This window comes from Mixophyes fleayi, chromosome 5 (genome assembly GCF_038048845.1).
Source record: "Mixophyes fleayi isolate aMixFle1 chromosome 5, aMixFle1.hap1, whole genome shotgun sequence".
Taxonomy (NCBI): domain Eukaryota; kingdom Metazoa; phylum Chordata; class Amphibia; order Anura; family Limnodynastidae; genus Mixophyes; species Mixophyes fleayi.
In genome coordinates, this window is record NC_134406.1 from 222,022,172 (window position 1) to 222,039,822 (window position 17,651).

Genomic DNA, 17,651 nt, shown 5'->3' on the forward strand with positions numbered 1-17,651 from the left:
CACCATTTAGTTATATAGCGCCACTAATTCCGCAGCGTTGTACAGAGAACTCATTCACATCAATCCCTGCTCCATTGAAGCTTACAGTCTAAATTTCATAACACACAGACAGACAGACGTAGAGAGAGACTAGGGTCAATTTGATAGCAGCCAATTAACCTACTTTAAGTATACACAACTGTACAGAAAATGTACGTCTGGCGCAAATGCTGCTGTTATTGAGCTGGATGCACCCTGAGATGTGTATGTATTTATTATTCTGAGCGCCTGTGCTTCAACTTCTGGTGAACATGTCTGTGAATGTGGCAAAATCAGAGCAAAAAGGAGACTTTGTTTTGGGGGATGGGATTATTCCAAGAGATGGAGAAGGCACATTCAGAAGGAACATTCTCTGCCTAGTGAGGGTGGGGTGAAGGGCATTGTTTTTCCAGTAAAGGCACTTGAATTTTTAAAGGTTCTCAGGAGGTGCTGGTATTCGTGAGTTACCCTATTCTTTCAATGGCACAGCTTTGCAGTTTCCAGATGCACTTTATTTGGGAAAGTAACACAAAAGTGCCACATGCACTAAATATAGTTCCTATATCTCCCACTCTCATGATTCATTTAAGATATAAACAAGGCTAAACCAGGCAGTATTTTAGGAGAAAAACTGAAGCTGAAATTACTCTATAGGCTGGTCCTAAAGTGATAGTAAGATGTTCTTTAATGTGATATCTTTTACGCTTTCAATCATGCTCACTCCCAATCAGAACTGCAATCTTAGAAAAGTAGTAACAGATTGATTTTCAGGGGGCAGTTCCTAAAATGGCATGCACCTATAAATTTGCTAGATGAGCAGATAGGTGCATTTATACAAACAGTAATCTTTTATATGCCTACATGCTTTGCAGTTTCGTAAGTGACCTTTAGTAAATGACTAGGGTCTAGATTTACTAAACTGCAGATTTGAAAAAGTGGAGATGTTGCCTACAGCAACCAATCAGATTCTAGTTGTTATTTATTTAGTGTATTCTACAAAATGACAGCTAGAATGTGATTGGTTGCTATAGGCAACAGCTCCACTTTTACAAACCTGCAGTTTAGTAAATATATCCCTAGGTCTGCTTCTGAACCTGGTTGTACACACTAATAGGCATTGCAAAAATTATGAATTTGAGGTTGTTGGCATATTAACCATATCCAAATGTGTAATTTGTTTTGCATAGTTCCCCAATACATTATGATATAAGGGTTGTGAACTGGGCAGGCTTGCTTTTGGGTGTACCGAAAAGCCAAAATACTGTGTAGAGACACCGTTTGAGGACCAATTAGAAATTTCTGTGTTTATCTACTTATCTGACCTAGATCAATACATCATCAATGAACAAACTTTACTAGCGCAAATGGCACTTTATTTCCTATTGTGCAAATCTGGCCGCCCAGCTATGAACATGCCTTGCTACCATAATAATAATAATAATAATAATACTACAGAGTGGGCCGGATTAGTGCAGAATGATCTGGCGTGTCCCTCTTGTTAGTATGCTAAAATTTCAGGTTCTTTGTATATGAGGACAGATGGATCCATTTGTGAACAAGAATGCAGCTGTATTTAGTGTACTCTGGATAACTATAACAGCATGACGTGTCTATGATATGTCCAAACAGAGTAACAATACGGAGCATAACACAGGAACAGAAAGGCAAAAATATAGGGTCACCAGTAAAACATTGAACTTACATTACTTTGCAACCAATTTCCCTTCCTGCAGTAATCACTTATATGCAACAATAAACACTTTAGGTGTTGTGAGGAAAGCAGGATGCTAAGGACACAATATAAGAAATAATAATGCAACTACTATGAACATATAGACTGTTGAAGGCTCGCACACCAATGTACATGTAGTCATTAAAATACTTAGATGGTGCGGTCACAAGCTGATATTATTATGCATCGCTTGTCATATTTCATATGTTGTATTGTTATCAGTGAATTATGGTATTTTTCTGATGTAATGTTTAAATTACGCCAGGTGGGTGACATGTTACAAATTAGCCATGTGTATTTAATACTGTTCTACGTAAGTTAAGTGGCATACTTTGAGTATAATTATTAGTTGGGTAATATCATAACGTAGATGGTCAAAATATGTCTAGTTAATAGTATAGCATACTGTTACAATCAGGTTAATTTTCTAAGACTGTGTTTGTAACAGCTTTAAGTCTTAATACAATTATTCAGCCAGGCCCTAGTCAGAGTCCTTGATAGGGTAAAAGGACTCTGACTAGGACCTAGTCAGAGTCCTTGATAGGGTAAAAGGTGTTGAATCCTTTTATCCAAATACACATCTTGATAGTAAATTTAGGTCTTGGGAGAAAAGGAGCGTCAGATGACTGAGACAAGAGAAGGTTATTTCTGGGCCTATAAAAATGTGCAGGCCAGAGCATAAAAGGGTCAGTGTGTGCGATCTATTGGTGACACTGGAAGTTTGAAGCTTCGTCTCCAAAGCCCACAAATCCAGTGGGGTGGTAGCTTGGAGTGATGGATGGAAGAGGTCATACTCTGGTCTGAGTAATCTCAGCATCTGAGAACAGTGGTGAACTAACATCGGATGGGATTTGGCTATCTTATTACTATGTTGGAACTTTACCCTTCTGCTACCATCCTGGGACTTTTCCATGTCATTTTCTGAACTATTTTTACCCATCTGGCAAAGAGAACATTGCCTGTTAAAGACTGTTGCCTTTCCATTGCCATACATTGAAACTTAATACAGTTTAATTTTCATATGTTGTCAACTTGAGTGATCTAAGAACTCCATATCCTCACTGTTGTTGTATTTGTAACACTCTTTACTTTTTGAGGTGCTGTAATGCCCATTTAGTCACATTAAGTATTATTTGTCCTTTAAATACAATGAAAATACGTATACATAATGAAAATACGTATACATAGCTTCTACACTGGATATGTTAAGATAAAGTTAAGCTTTTCAAATACAATTAATCTAAAAAACTTGTTATTATGATACTACATGTAAAAACATAGCAACTTACCCTTAATTTCTTTTGAGAGTATGCATAGATGTGTGTCTTCTCCATCTACATCCATCTATATCAAAATAAATAAATATATTAATGCAAAGCTAAAACCCACAATTTATTTTCCAGCATTGTGACTGTTAGAATTTTTTTTACATAAGTAACACTACCCCTTGAATACAAGATTTCTGATAACAGAGAACATTAGTTTGTGCCTATCTCATGTTCATTTAAGATACGGTAACATTTATACACATTTTTATACAAATCACAAAGTAAACAGAGTCTATTGTTGATTAGGCAAACTGCAGCTGTCATCCGATCAGCTCTTCTGACAGCCTTTCAGTGCACAGAGTTTACTTTCCAGGCTATTATATATTTTATCATTAATTTCACAGATATCAACAAGATTGTGTACATTTTCAGATGCAGTTTTGGCAACATGCAGAGTTCAATTTCCTCAAAACATTTTAATAAAATTTCACAACTAATAATTGAAGCCAACATAGTTTCAATATGGTAAAAAAAACAACACTTAAACAACAAAGTACAGTAATAGAAAGTTTCAGTTAAACCCCCAACTGTAACAGCACATAAAGATTATACAATGTTAAAATGATGTAAAAACTTCAGATATTTAACAATATATTGCAATGAATCATACTTCAATAAAATGTGGGGGTTTGTCCGTGTGAATACTCTTCCCATTACTCATAACAGTGATATAGCTGTTTATGAAGCTCAATTCAGTTCACTTCATTTGAGCTGTATAGAAAACCATTCAAACATCTCCATGTTCATATAACTATTCTGTATGTTTACAATTGTTTTTTTATTCCACAATGAAATACTGTTATTTGTAGTGTCTAAATGTAGCTATGGTAACAATGGTTGACAGTCGTTGAGCTGGGAAATAGTTCAATTTAATTTTATTAAATATATTGTACATTGAGTATTTAGACATATTTTATTGAGAATACTGTAGAAAGGAAATAATACCGAAAAAAATAGAAATTGGAAATAATATGTTGAATTAAACAACATTCTACCAATGTTCATGATAACTTGGCCTCTAGGTGACATTGGTACATTGCAATCTATACATGATATTGAGCTTGAGGTCATCAGAGTGCAAAATATAAGAATATGCATAGCTTATTGTGTAGAATAACTTGTGCCCATGTGGTTTACTAAAGATCTATAGAAAAATAAACTATTAATATGTTATGTTTTTCTTTTAATTATAAAGGCATATAATACACATGGCAAAGGTGAGGCACACTGGGGGTACATTTATATAAACATTCATACATAAACTCTGTATAACATTAGAGCAGCAGGAAATTAATGGTGAAAACTGCACTACATTTATAATACCGTCAGCGACAAAACTGGTCTACTGAGCACCATATCTGCAAATGATTTAATTTGCAAACTACCTTCATAAATGCCCTCCAGTGGAAGGAGATTATTAAAATATTGAATGTATTCTGTCACCTTGAGCTACCACAAAATAGAAAATAAAAATAGCATTGTTTTAGAACACAGTATGAAAATGTTTTGTACCCACTAGCAGACAATGTGGTGTAATTGTTAAAATAGTCTTTTGTTTTTATGTAATGCCGCATGTTAGAGAGTAGTGAGCACACTGAAGATGCAAAAGAGAGTGTCCTCTTTGTGGAAGCAATTGTAATAGGAAACATGATCTATTCTGTGCTGCTGAGTTGTGATTGAAGGCACTGACCTGCCATAGACTTATAATAGGGGAGCAGGTGTGGCAATGATGGACTTTAATTTCCTTTAATAAACCTTTTATGTGCCACACTTTTACTGCCATTCTACGCTCTCCAAGGTCCTGCACATAATAGGTTCATTACTTTTGATTACTATAGTCTATTGAGATAAACAACTCCAGAACGTTGTATATATTATGCACAGATATACTATTTATCTATTGTGTTTTTATGGCAAGCAACTCCACAGACAAAATTAAAAGCAGTCTGTGCTTCAATTCTGAAAAGAATTACTACTTGTCCAAAACCAAGTAAATGCCAAGAAATTATTTTATTGAACTATCTGCTTGTTTCATTGTTCTTCTAGACATCCATTATGGTCTAAATTGTTCAGTATTTCATGTAGTTTGTCTTATTTTTGCAAATGACCTACATTTAGGCATACATATAAATATTCTGCCATAAAGCATCTGAAATGCTATATAACCTAGTTTAATAATGTTGTTTACTTTATAGTTTACAAACCAATGTTGAGTCAAATGCGATTTAACAACGTATTGTTAAAGTATTTATCAGGTAACCACTGATCAAGATGATTATAAGCCTTTTGTTGTTCTTTAGAACAACGCGGACCGTGCGTCATTACCGTTACTATGGTAATTGATGCACATTATTACCGTTAGTATGGTAATTTCAACGCTGATATTTGCTCACAGCTCTGTGAGCCGCAAGCAAATATCCACGCTAAAATTACCGCAGTAATGGTAATGATGCGCATCAATTACCATAGTAACGGTAATTATGCGTGCCCCTTATTGTTCTAAGAACAACACAGGGAATTGGATCTGCCCCTTTATGTTTTATATTTAAGCTTTTTATTAATATATAATGCTTTACATGTTGGCCCTTGATGGCACAAAAAGTAAGCTAGTAAGATATTGCTTCAAACCCCAGCTTGGATGCATTCTATACTGGATCCTAAGGACATATGGGAAAACACTGTTTCAGACTCTTAACACTCAATGTCCCAGTCTCAATAATGATCGCTCTGGTATTTGTAATGTAATTGTGTTGCTGGCCTGAAGTGGTAAGATGATATATGCTCTTCTTTAGCTTATTCATAAATATGGCCCTCCACCCAATTTGGGACCCCCAGCAATGTTAACTGACTCCCATCATAAGCTGACATTCAGAAATGTACATAATGAGATGGACAGGTAATGCTTACAATTTGCAGATGTTTGTTTACTCATTCATGATGTCTGATCCACTTAAATGAACTATTTCAGGTAGGCTATCAGTGTTGTTTCCATGGCTGTGTACAGTACAAACATGGAACACATGTAGAATGAACACATTTTTGATTCCTTCATTCAAATTTGGTAACTTCTTTACTCTAACTCTGGATGGTTCTTATTGGGTTCTCTGTTATCCTACTCAGGGTAAGTTTAGTGGATGTATTTGGTCACTTGTGCTAAAGGGCTCAATTAGGCTAGGTACACACTAGAGGTTTTTCAGACAGTTATCGGGCCAATAACCCGATAAAAAAACACTCGGCCACATATCGCATTAGTGTGTATAATCCCATGATAAATGACAATCGGTCCAAAGTGCTGATTGTCGTTTCATTTGGTTGGTCGTACTGTTTAATAATCTCGTTCCAGTCACCTTACGATCATGTAGTGTGTATGCACTCACGATTACGCTCTCATAAACATTTCTTGGTGACTAAATGTAGAGAGTGGTGTAGATGGAATAGTTTGTTCTTTAGATATGAGACTGAATATTTTGTATCAGAGACACAGAAGCTAATGAAAGAACATGTTATAACAAGGTGGATTTAATCAGTGTGACAGGAATGAATGAATAAATGCATATTGTGCTGTCATTCTCTAAACGACTAGAGGACCAGATGAAGAACACAGATCTGAAGGTAAATTGTGTGTAGTGTGTATGCATGAATCGCCCGACCGGTTGGACTGTCAATCATTGGAACAATTGTTGTAGATAACAGATTGGTCGAAAAATTCTCCAGTGTGTACCTAGCCTTAGTGGTTCAGTCATACCTGACTTTAAGGAGATCCAAAAAAAAGCATGCACTGATGAATCCTGTTGATGAATATACGTTTCAATGGTAATATTTACAGCTATATGCAAGGCACTGTATATATTTTAACTATATTATATATAAGTAACCCGTATAACTATGTTTAATCTGTATAACTATATACATGGTACAGTAAAATAGTTTTAACATAATTTAGTACTGATTTGACAAGTCAAATGAATACTAAATATTTTTATCAGAACTGTATAAGCAAGGTGGTAACAAGCAAACAAACAAAATATATATTGGATAGAAGTAAGTGCTATGAATTGTTTTTCCATGAAGAGCTTACAATCTAATATACATTTATTATATTGATACTATAACATTTTAAAGCTTTTATTTGCTAAATAATCAAATGAAAATATATAACACTTATTTGGATGGTGGCTCATTGGTTAGCACTTCTGCCTCACCCGCACTGGGGTCATGAGTTCAATTCCCAACCATGGCCTTATCTGTGTGGAGTTTGTATGTTCTCCCGTGTATGCGTGGGTTTCCTCCGGGTGCTCCGGTTTCCTCCCACACACCAAAAACATACTAGTAGGTTAATTGGCTGCTATCAAAATTGACCTCAGTCTCTCTCTGTGTATGCTAGGGAATTTAGATTGTAAGCTCCAATGGGGCGGGGACTGATGTGAGTTCTCTTTACAGCGCTGCGGAATTAGTGGCACTATATAAATAGTTGATGATGATGAATGAAAGGGTTGGATTGCTTCAGTTGTGTTGCACTAGTCTCTTAGCATGTTTATATGTCATGTGGTCAGCTCACATGGTACCCTCTTTGATCAGATACTCTTAACGGATGTTGAGTCTTCTAGCCAATTGCAATTGCAATGGGATTTCAATCCACTTTAAAATAAGCTGCCTTTATAGATTATGTTGTAATATTTGCTTACTGGGAGCTGCCATGTTGACTTGAACTAGTGAGTGGCAACATTATGTTGGCTATGCACATCATTCAAATCTTAAAATAAAACAGGTAGAGATCCTGCTATATAATCCAATGCTGCTAAAAGAATCTGTGACAGAGTTTCTTAAAAAATCTGGTAGCACCTGAGGCAGAACGAAATAACCCTCATAAATGATTAACTGTATGCTGGGCAGAGCAAATATTTTAACATTTCTCAAATTTCCAATTTTACATTTTATTACAGGATGGGAAAATCAAATGGGTGCTGCTAAAATTGTTACATTATTCATTTGAAGTCCAGCAGGTGCTTTTACCTTTGCTGTGTTTGTGTTCTTCTGAAATTAAATTGCAATGTCACTTACGGTTCATAGATTATACAGGTGTTTCTGAAAGTGATTGTTGCTATTTGTAGACAGAGTAAAAGTCTGTGTGATTTTAGTGTGTCTCAAAAATGTATTGGTCATAATAAACATAACTAATAGAGAGTATCCGTTGTCACACTTTACTATCTTAATATATAGTTGTTGCTTCCACCACAGGCCCAAATGGAGGCAAACATTGCTGTAATTCAACAACTAACATCAATCCCCAAATGCAGCACCTTTAGGTTGCACCAAACCAGTGTCACTCGTTTCTGTCATTCCATTGATGGAAACTGCCAATCTGGACAAATTTAAACTCTTTCCTAGATATCTGGTTGGTTGAAGGTTCTGTAAAATTCCCACTTGTAACCATTATTTATAAAGAGATGGTGCTAATGAGTGTAGGGGTGGTGGAGGATTTTATACATGTGGATTTCAGGATTTTTTAACTTTGTTCTTCCTATTGGACTACATTGGCACAATATAATATTTGAGGACTAAGGTATTAATTTCAGCAATGTGATCAATTACACTAAGCAGCCCAGGCTGGATGATAAGGGTCTTGTATTAAGAAATGTGTGAATGACATATTGCAGTAGAGTCAGTTACATATACTCAATATACAATGATACCTTATATTTTATCAAATATTTTTACAGTGTGTTACATTTTTGATGATTCTATACACTAAGGCAATTGTGTTCGCTCCATAAAAAGGCCTCTAGTAGATCATCATATTCATTATTTACTTATATAGTGCTACCATTTACACCGCGCTGTACAGATGACATTTGTCATTCACATTAATCCCTGCTACTTGGGAGCTTACAGTCTAAATTCACTAACGCACACAGACAGACAGACACATACACATACACACAAACACACACACACAAACACACACACACAACACACACACACACACACACACACACACACACAAACACACACACTTAATTTTGGCAGCAGCAAATTAACTTACCAGTATGTTTTTGGGAGCTTAGATTTTTCAAGGGCCCATTTTAATAGCTTGTTCCTAATTTTATTATCTTATATTGAGGCATATACAAGTACTCTAGATAAATGAATACAAGCCAAGGAGTCAAAACCCGTTACATACTGTTCACTTTGCATAACATGTCAGTAGGTACATACAATATTTAATACACATAATGCTCTTTATTGATGCGCTTAACTATTATTTATTTAAATGGATTAGATAGAGACACAACATTACACAATGTACTTATACACACGTTGCTCTTTCGTGTTTATTTATTAAAGACACTGGGCATTATTTGAGTCACTATGTGAAACCGATTTTAGTAAATGAGTTCTAGGTAGCAATACTACAAATAAGTTCCATCTGTTGAGGAAATTAAACATTTACTTGAAAGGGATTCAGACAAACACATCCAACATCTTAATATTCAACATTGTGTATAGACATTGTATAGACAACAGTGGATAGCTAGAACGTAGATAGCTTAAATGTGGACACTGTCTCCATCGCCATATACACTGTACAGCTTCCAAGCAACTTTGCACAACTGGCAGAGCTGAATGTAAAACAAAACCATATGTTTATGTTCTTTTGCCAAACGACTTCAGCAAATAACTCTATTATTCCCTCAGGTAACAAACGTGTGCCAAGTATTTCTATTAGAGTGTATCATGAAGGCATTAGAGGGCAGAGAGGCAGTCAGTCGCTAGCTACGCACATTGGCAGAGTTTGAAAAATAGTAGCACTACAGGTATATGTTATAATAAGTCAGAAAGAAAGAATGAATTTGAATTCTCATAAATAATAATTTCAAAATCTAGTGTTTATTGCTGTGAAACCAATATGGACCATATTTTATGTAGACATGTTTGAGTTATTTTTAATAATAAGTACACACAGTCTCACACACCTTCATATAGAGACAATCTGATTTTGAAGTAGTGAAAATAATAGCTCACCATTTCCCCCCACAAGTATAATGATGTGTTAGAATAATATGGTCACAGGGTTATGTTTCAGGTGCAGATTTAAGAGATAATTCTGTTTTTCACTTTCTCTGGGAGAGAAAATAGATTTATCAAATAATCAGCAAGCCTGCAAGAATGTTTAGCATTCATTTATAGCAACAGATAAATCATTTTCCAATATCAAGTTAAAATGTACCAGGTGTGGATAGGGAAGGGCAAGCTATCAAAGTTTAACAGCAATTATACTATTATATAGAAAACAGAGCTATAGAGATGTTCTAAATTGTTCTAGTTCACATTATTATTATTATTATTATTATTATTATTATTATTATTATTGTTACAATTATAGGGAATATATATTGAAATGTGATCCTCACTGTACACAATAAGAAAATAACTCACTGAGGAAGGTTGCTGCAAAGTATTTCAGTTACTGTATGGTCTAGTGTACATAAGTAGCAGGCAGGCACGGGCTGGCAAGTTTCAGCCCGGGGGCCGCACAGGCGGCCGCATCACATGACAGGCGATGCCTGTCATGTGATGTGGCCGCCTGTGCACTGACGTGGCCACATCACATGTCATGTGTTGCGGCCAGCCGCCTGTGCATTCAGTTTATGCGGACGGCACCGCTTGTATCCGGGGGGGGGGCGGCGGCCCAAAGAGCGATTATACTGAGCGGCCAGGGGGCCCGATGCCCCCCTGCCCCCCGGCCCAGCCCGCCCCTGGTAGCAGGACATGGAAAGATAGCTCATGTACCTATGCATTCTAATACAGCTTCCTCTGTGCGATTGTTCACCAACAATAAACTTAGCTAGTGCAAGTTCAACAATGAAAGAAAATGTCTTGCTTTTGGTGTTGGCATTTTTACACTCATTTAGTTAATAATCCACTATGTCTACAATGAACATATTTTTTTTGATGGAAAAAAAAATTTTGGTTTTTTTTGCTGTTAGATGTTAAACAATACGTGGAATAAGAGAATAAAGCTGGCATGCTTCATCCAAAAGTCATATCCATGTGTATAAACCTGTTGCATAAAGGTTTTTGTGCTTGTGTGTGTATTGCGTCCTGTGACTACAATACTTATCCACGGGTAAAAAAATACTTCTTGGCACCACTGGACCAGTTGTACAAAATCCCAAAGACAACATTGTTCAGTGTATTTCAGTACACAAATGCAACCACGGCTCCATAACTGTCATGATAGATGTAGACAAAGTCAAAGAGGTGCACACATTTGGCACCTAAAACAATGTTAGTAAATGAGCCCTAATGCTAGTAAATGAGCACTACTGATGCATATCTACTGGTTGTAAAATGCACAGTGTCCTATGGATCATTACTTCCCATGGTGAACAGCAGCTATCATTTCATACTAAAATGTGCTGCTAAAGCTAATGTTCAAAGTTTTACTGTTTAACAGACCTTAATGCTAAAGTTAAGCCTGGATTGTATTGTGTAAGAGAAACAATGTTGTTTAGAAGCCTTTACATTTTTTTAATATTTCGCTAAAGTTTACCTTTCAACGTTTAAAATTTCTGCAATGTATCTCTGCGTACACCATTTAGTTTGGTTGTGATGAAAGCCTATGTACTTCCGTATATGGAATAGGAGATCCTTGTGATGTAATCAGGTCTCCGATGTAAGGCAATATTAATGTAATGCAAAAGGAACCTAACAGTAATAGAATCTAATAGAACTACAGGAAAGTAACTCTGATAAGATTTTCAGGAAATAAAAATATTTTGCCGATTTTTCCTTTGATTTCCTTTGAACAGTAGTAAAAGATTTGTAAATCTATTTGCTGAAAATAGGACTGTTGACCTAATCTCATCTATATATTTATAATTAACACCACCTACATCTGTGTTATTGTTGATTATTCACGATATTAACAATGCTCGCCTTTCATCCAATATTATTGGCATATTTGAGTTATGCAGACACTTTGTATTTTTATACAGAAATTAGAGATTTCTTTTTTACAAAGATTGTCAATAAATGAACTAAATCACATAAGGGAGTAGTAAGACTCCTGCACAGATCCCTGATGCCAAACTGATTAGCATCCAAATAAACACACAGCGGCACATCATCTGCACAATGCAATTTTTTACTATTTTAATAGTGTTTCTCAAAGGGCTTGTTTTCAAGTTTCTTCAGTGGCAAGTTGGTTCTCAGGGGGAAGAGTCGCTTCCTAATGCTCACAGCTTCTACCCAGTCTAAAGGAACCGTTTGCTGTCATATGCATCAACCCTCTGCCCTAATCCCATCTGCTGTCTATTTCATCCCAAGAGACTCAGAGTTAAGACAACACAGCTGAGATCCACTTAGAAAAGTACATATAGGCTGTATAAAGGAAACAAGCCACTTATTTTGTAAAATCTAGCAATTCTCTTCCCTGTAGTATAACATATTTCAAAATAAAACGTCTGTTATTTATTTTTAGATGGTTTAATGTTGAAATATGTATTATACCCATATGCCATAAAGCTATACAAAACCATTTACACAGTTTGTCAATAGAGCGGCATTGCATATGTGTTGTGACAGTAGCCAGTTATCAGGTTTTAAAATTCCATAAAAGTATTGCTCTTGGTCCTTCAGTAGCACGTGGTGGGGAGTTTTTTCTAACAAATGGAAGAATGCAATAAGTATGTATACTAGTAGGGATATTACAGTTGTAAAGGCTTATGCACTAGTAATTATATACCTATTATATTTATTAAACTGTCAGAGATGCAAGTAAGGATAAACAGTCAGTTGGTGAGTTCCTGTAAGAAATTCTTTCCATAAAGGAGAGTCCCTTAAGGTCTGCAGATGGATTCAGGAGGTGAAAAATCACAATGATAAGTTTTTGAAAAATATTTCAGTTTGTCAATACTGCCAGTTGGTAAAAGCAAAAGAGCATGTAGGTCTTCAGAAAGGTTAGTCAACTTCAAAAGATGTTGATATCATAAGGACCATGAGATTCTAGATGGTTCAAGTTTATACTGTATAGATTTATAACCCCATGTCCCTGTAGGCCCCTTATCAACCGACATTAAAAAAACATGCATTTAGTGGAATTTTTTTACGGTAATAAAGGCTTGTAAGTTGATAAGCGGATGGAATGTGTTGGCTCCAATGACCTCACACCAGCTTGTGCTTTCTGTTGGGGAAACATATTAGTAGGTTAATTGGCTGCTATCAAATTGACCCTAGTCTGTCTATGTGTGTTTGGTAGGGAATTTGGACTGTAAACTCTATTGGGGCAGGGACTGATGGGAGTGAGTTCTCTGTACAGCGCTGTGGAGATAGTGATGCTATATAAATAAATAAATGATGATGATGATGATGATGATTGGCAGAGTTTTTTATATTCCTTGTATATTTGCAGCAACATCACTGAAACCGAGGATTCATGTTAGTATCACTGTGACACCAGTAGGGAAAGTGGGGGCCTTCATTGTGAAATGATCAAATTCCATTCACTTACATTCCCATTACATTTTCCATACCGCCGCTTCTAAATGTTGCTTCGACTACTGTGTGAGCTTATACTTAAAATACACTACAAAGGCCAGAAACTGCTCTCAATGATCCCTTTGTACAGCCTTGCTGTTTTTATCCATACTCTTACTATTCTTACTTAAGTACATAATTTGTCCCTATGTCACCTAATTATCTCTGGCCCTAAATCTCACCTTATTACACGTACCTATTCCTTGTTTATTTAGAGCCACTCATTTCCTTCCCTCCTAATATTATCCCAGTCCCAGAATCCTCGATTCCCAACTAGTTACCTAACTCTCCTGGAACATGTCTCTCCCATGGTACATCTGTGTTTATTCAAACCATGTACATCACTTTACTTGTAACTAATCACCTGGTTGGATAATAATACCTTTACAAAAATATTAAACCAAGTGTGTTGTTGTATTATGTATAAATCTTAATGACTCGCTACCCCATTGTTATGCATATCCTACTAAGTGTCTTAACCGGAAACCAAAATTATTTCTATTTATTCTATCTATTACAGGTCTAATTGTAGTATTGTCCTCATGCAGCTACTGTCTATTTGTCTATCTAAATGTGTTCTTATTTGTTACTTGAATGATTGCAGGTGTACCTTGTAAATAATCTTGGTCAATTGTTATATGCTTGTTGATTGTTTTGTATTATATTATGGACAAACTATTACAGGCAGGACAATGCACAAAGTACAGGAACATTTGAATGGTGGTCCAGAAATCAGTGCTTAATAAAACTGTTGAAGAACATACTGTGATGTAGTATAAGTTGCACTCACTCCTTTTTTCCCAACTTAAAATATAAAAACAACCATGTTGACTACCAGAGACACATGGCCATGCTTCAGTACCAGAACCAGTATTATTTTTATTACTTAAGAAGATACTATTTTCTATTTAATAATAATCTAGTTGGTCTGTCTAAGCATTATTAGGAACATACAAGAGAATTTGACTGCTGCTATCCCGAGTTCATTAAACAATAAATAAAAAAAAAAACAATGTCCTTGATCTTCATGTTAATCCACCAAGCACTAATATAGATTGTGCATTAACAACGTCACTACCAACTTCCAAAGAAAAGTAATAAGATAAGTGGCCAATAGTAGCAATGCCAACCAATCACATACATGACAGATAATGAGAATCAATTGCTGTAACCAGTGGGAAGGAAGTATGATAGACCCCTAGTTTGAATTGTTTAGTGCCAGGTGGTGCTATTGATTGGCTGGTCACTTTTCATTTCATTTTTCTTTCTTATTTGTGGCCTGACCAAGAGCAGAACGGAGGTTTCACTTCTTGCTAATGGGGTTAATCAGCAACTGAGTATTCTGTTTAATATTTTTTTTTTTTAATAAGGGTGGGTAGTATTTGTGTTTTGTTCAAATATGTTATTGACTTAAACTTTTACTTTTTATATAAAATTTAAATGAGCCCTATGAAATACTGGCTTAGCTCACTGATAGTGGGAGTATCATCAAAGGTCACATTTTATCGTGCTGATGTTTACAATAACTGATATTATTGCTCACTGATTTTTTTCTTTGAGGATGAAAATATGGGACTAGAAATTATTTAATGTTCTGTGGGACATTCTTCACTAAGAGACATGGAATAAACATTACTAAAGGAAAAGTTCCAGTTCACTTGCAGGTTCTTCTGAAGTTATTGACACTTTTTTAAAGTAACCACTAAATATACTAAACCACAGAGACTTTATACACAGTACATGTAGGGGTGAATTCTAATATAAAAGCTCCTACTATCTCACACAGCCTATTAAATATAAGTCCAATCAACATATACACAAACATTCCACAAATTGAATCTAAATAAAATAAAAATGTAATAATATGCATGTCATTTTAAAGATTCAGTATACAAGACTATGTGTGCACCATGCGAGAAGCATTACTTTGCTATTTGAGGGCCTGATGTAGAGTTGGGCACAATTTACACTGAATAGTAAGTGTAAATTGCATTTTTTGATTGACACAGTATTCCAAGTCGCACAGATCTACTCAGAATACTATACAAATTGCACAAACACACCTCGTTATCTGCCTTATGGGCCGGGGTGCATGATACATTTAAGTGTATCAGTCAAAGTGGCCCTCTAAATCAGAAAAATGGATAATTAAATTAATGTATAAAAATAAAAAAAAATCATGCTTCTCCCCCCAAACAGCACAAGGGTTGGTTAAGCTGTTTGAGAGGGGGCACACACCTTTTATAAAAAATGTTGTTCTTTATTTACTCCTTTTTTTAATACAAGGTCTGTTGCACCAGGAGAAAGCACTAGCAAAAGATACGTCTCCTACAGACATATCTGTGGCTGATTTCTCCTCAACATAGCATGTAAAGTACGTGAACACGCCTTTTACATTGCTAGGCTAGCCCACTAGCTTCCCTGTTCCACCTCTCTAAGCGCAGAGAGGTGCAAGAGGGAGATACCGCTCAGTCTGAATGCAAACTAAGACAGATTCTTGGCCATAACTGCTTTTTGCTCTGATCAGTTGGACTTGCGTCCAACTCTACATGAGGCCCTGAATGTTTTTATGTGCATAGCCCATTGTTAACCTGGTGTTAAAGTTGAATTGCTAGGAAATATATGGTTTGCATCTACACCACATTGTGTTTAAGAAGAGATTATAATCTTATCTGTAAATGAAGTGGAAATTTAGAAGTGGTGGTAGGGAAAATGTAAGTGAATGGGATTTGATCATTTTACAATGAATGCAGTAAAAGTGGTGCTATACAACTGTATAGCAATAGCGGCCCACTTCCACCAATCTTATTGCAATAATATGTGTCACACACAGCATGTTAAGAGGCTTTTCCTGGCATGTCACTGGGATTACTATATTTTGTTTTGAGCCCATTCATAACTTGTGCTTGGTTTTATTTTCTTGAATATCACGTGTATCTATTTAATTATGTATGTATGATTTTATTGCTATAAAAATAAAATATACTTTACCTTTTGCAACCAAAAAGCGGTCCTAACCTACAATGACTAGAATAATGAGTGGGGCTTATTATCTGAAGATTTGGTTATCTTAATGAAAATAACTTCAACCGATCCTTATTTATCGGGAAACTAAATATTTTAGTTTTAGTGTAATTCATTTCAAGCTACAGATCTGTGTCATAGACAGGTTATTTGTCTTATGGTTAGCATGCAATTTCAAACTAAACTTGAGCTTTAAAAATACGTTAAATGACGTCTCTATACCTACTTGATAACACTTGACGGTATAACTTAAAGATACATTACATGAACATATCAGATGCAATGTATTTCACTGGGAGCTCACACGTAACAAATAGCTTGTGCATAGCTGGTACTAATTGGCAGGGCATAGCATGCAATCACCGGACGCAATAGCAATTTTTTTGGTGGGTCCTGGTGAAATGTGTCCATTCATTCTAGAGGCCGCCCTCTGCTCTTCTGAGTATGCTGGAATATGCACTGTGCAGCACCCTTTAGGATCTCTGTTCTACAGAGCGGGGGATCCAAGATGAACAACTATCACCACCTGCTCATGGCAGCCACATGGATTTCTCCAGCAGTCATTACACCACTGCCATAGGATTGTGCAGACTGTGCCTGTGATCTGCTATAGATACCAGTCATTTCATGCTTGAAAGTCAACACAACAGGGTCACTCCTATACATTAATAGTGTGTGATCCTCATGGCTAGATGTGTCCTACTTTCATTTCTCATTAAATGTTCCTTTGTGGAACACTTTCAGAATAAGGCATGAGAGAACTAGTGCATGAGGCCTGCATCTTAAATGTAAGCAAACAGATTTGGGAAAATGCAAAATGGTCTTTTCCAGCCCACTACGTAAAACCCTTCAAATGGTCAACTTCATTTAAGAATCTTTTAATTCTTTGTATTTAATCTTTTTTTTTCCATGACCAGGTGAAATCATCTAATCGACTCGGTCCATTCAAAATCTCACCTGATCTTACACCGGAAGAACCTCAAAACTTGGTAGTACTTTGAGAGACAATT

General features: G+C 36.0%; 1 protein-coding gene across 1 annotated transcript in view; it reads right to left on the bottom strand.

Moving 5' to 3' along the window:
• ST18 (ST18 C2H2C-type zinc finger transcription factor) overlaps positions 1-17,651 on the bottom strand; it is a 204,902-nt gene that overhangs the window by 130,337 nt on the left and 56,914 nt on the right. The window contains exon 2 of the mRNA XM_075213508.1: positions 3,040-3,094. Within this exon, the coding sequence (XP_075069609.1) occupies positions 3,040-3,094 (55 nt within the window). The remainder of the gene's footprint in view (positions 1-3,039; positions 3,095-17,651) is intronic.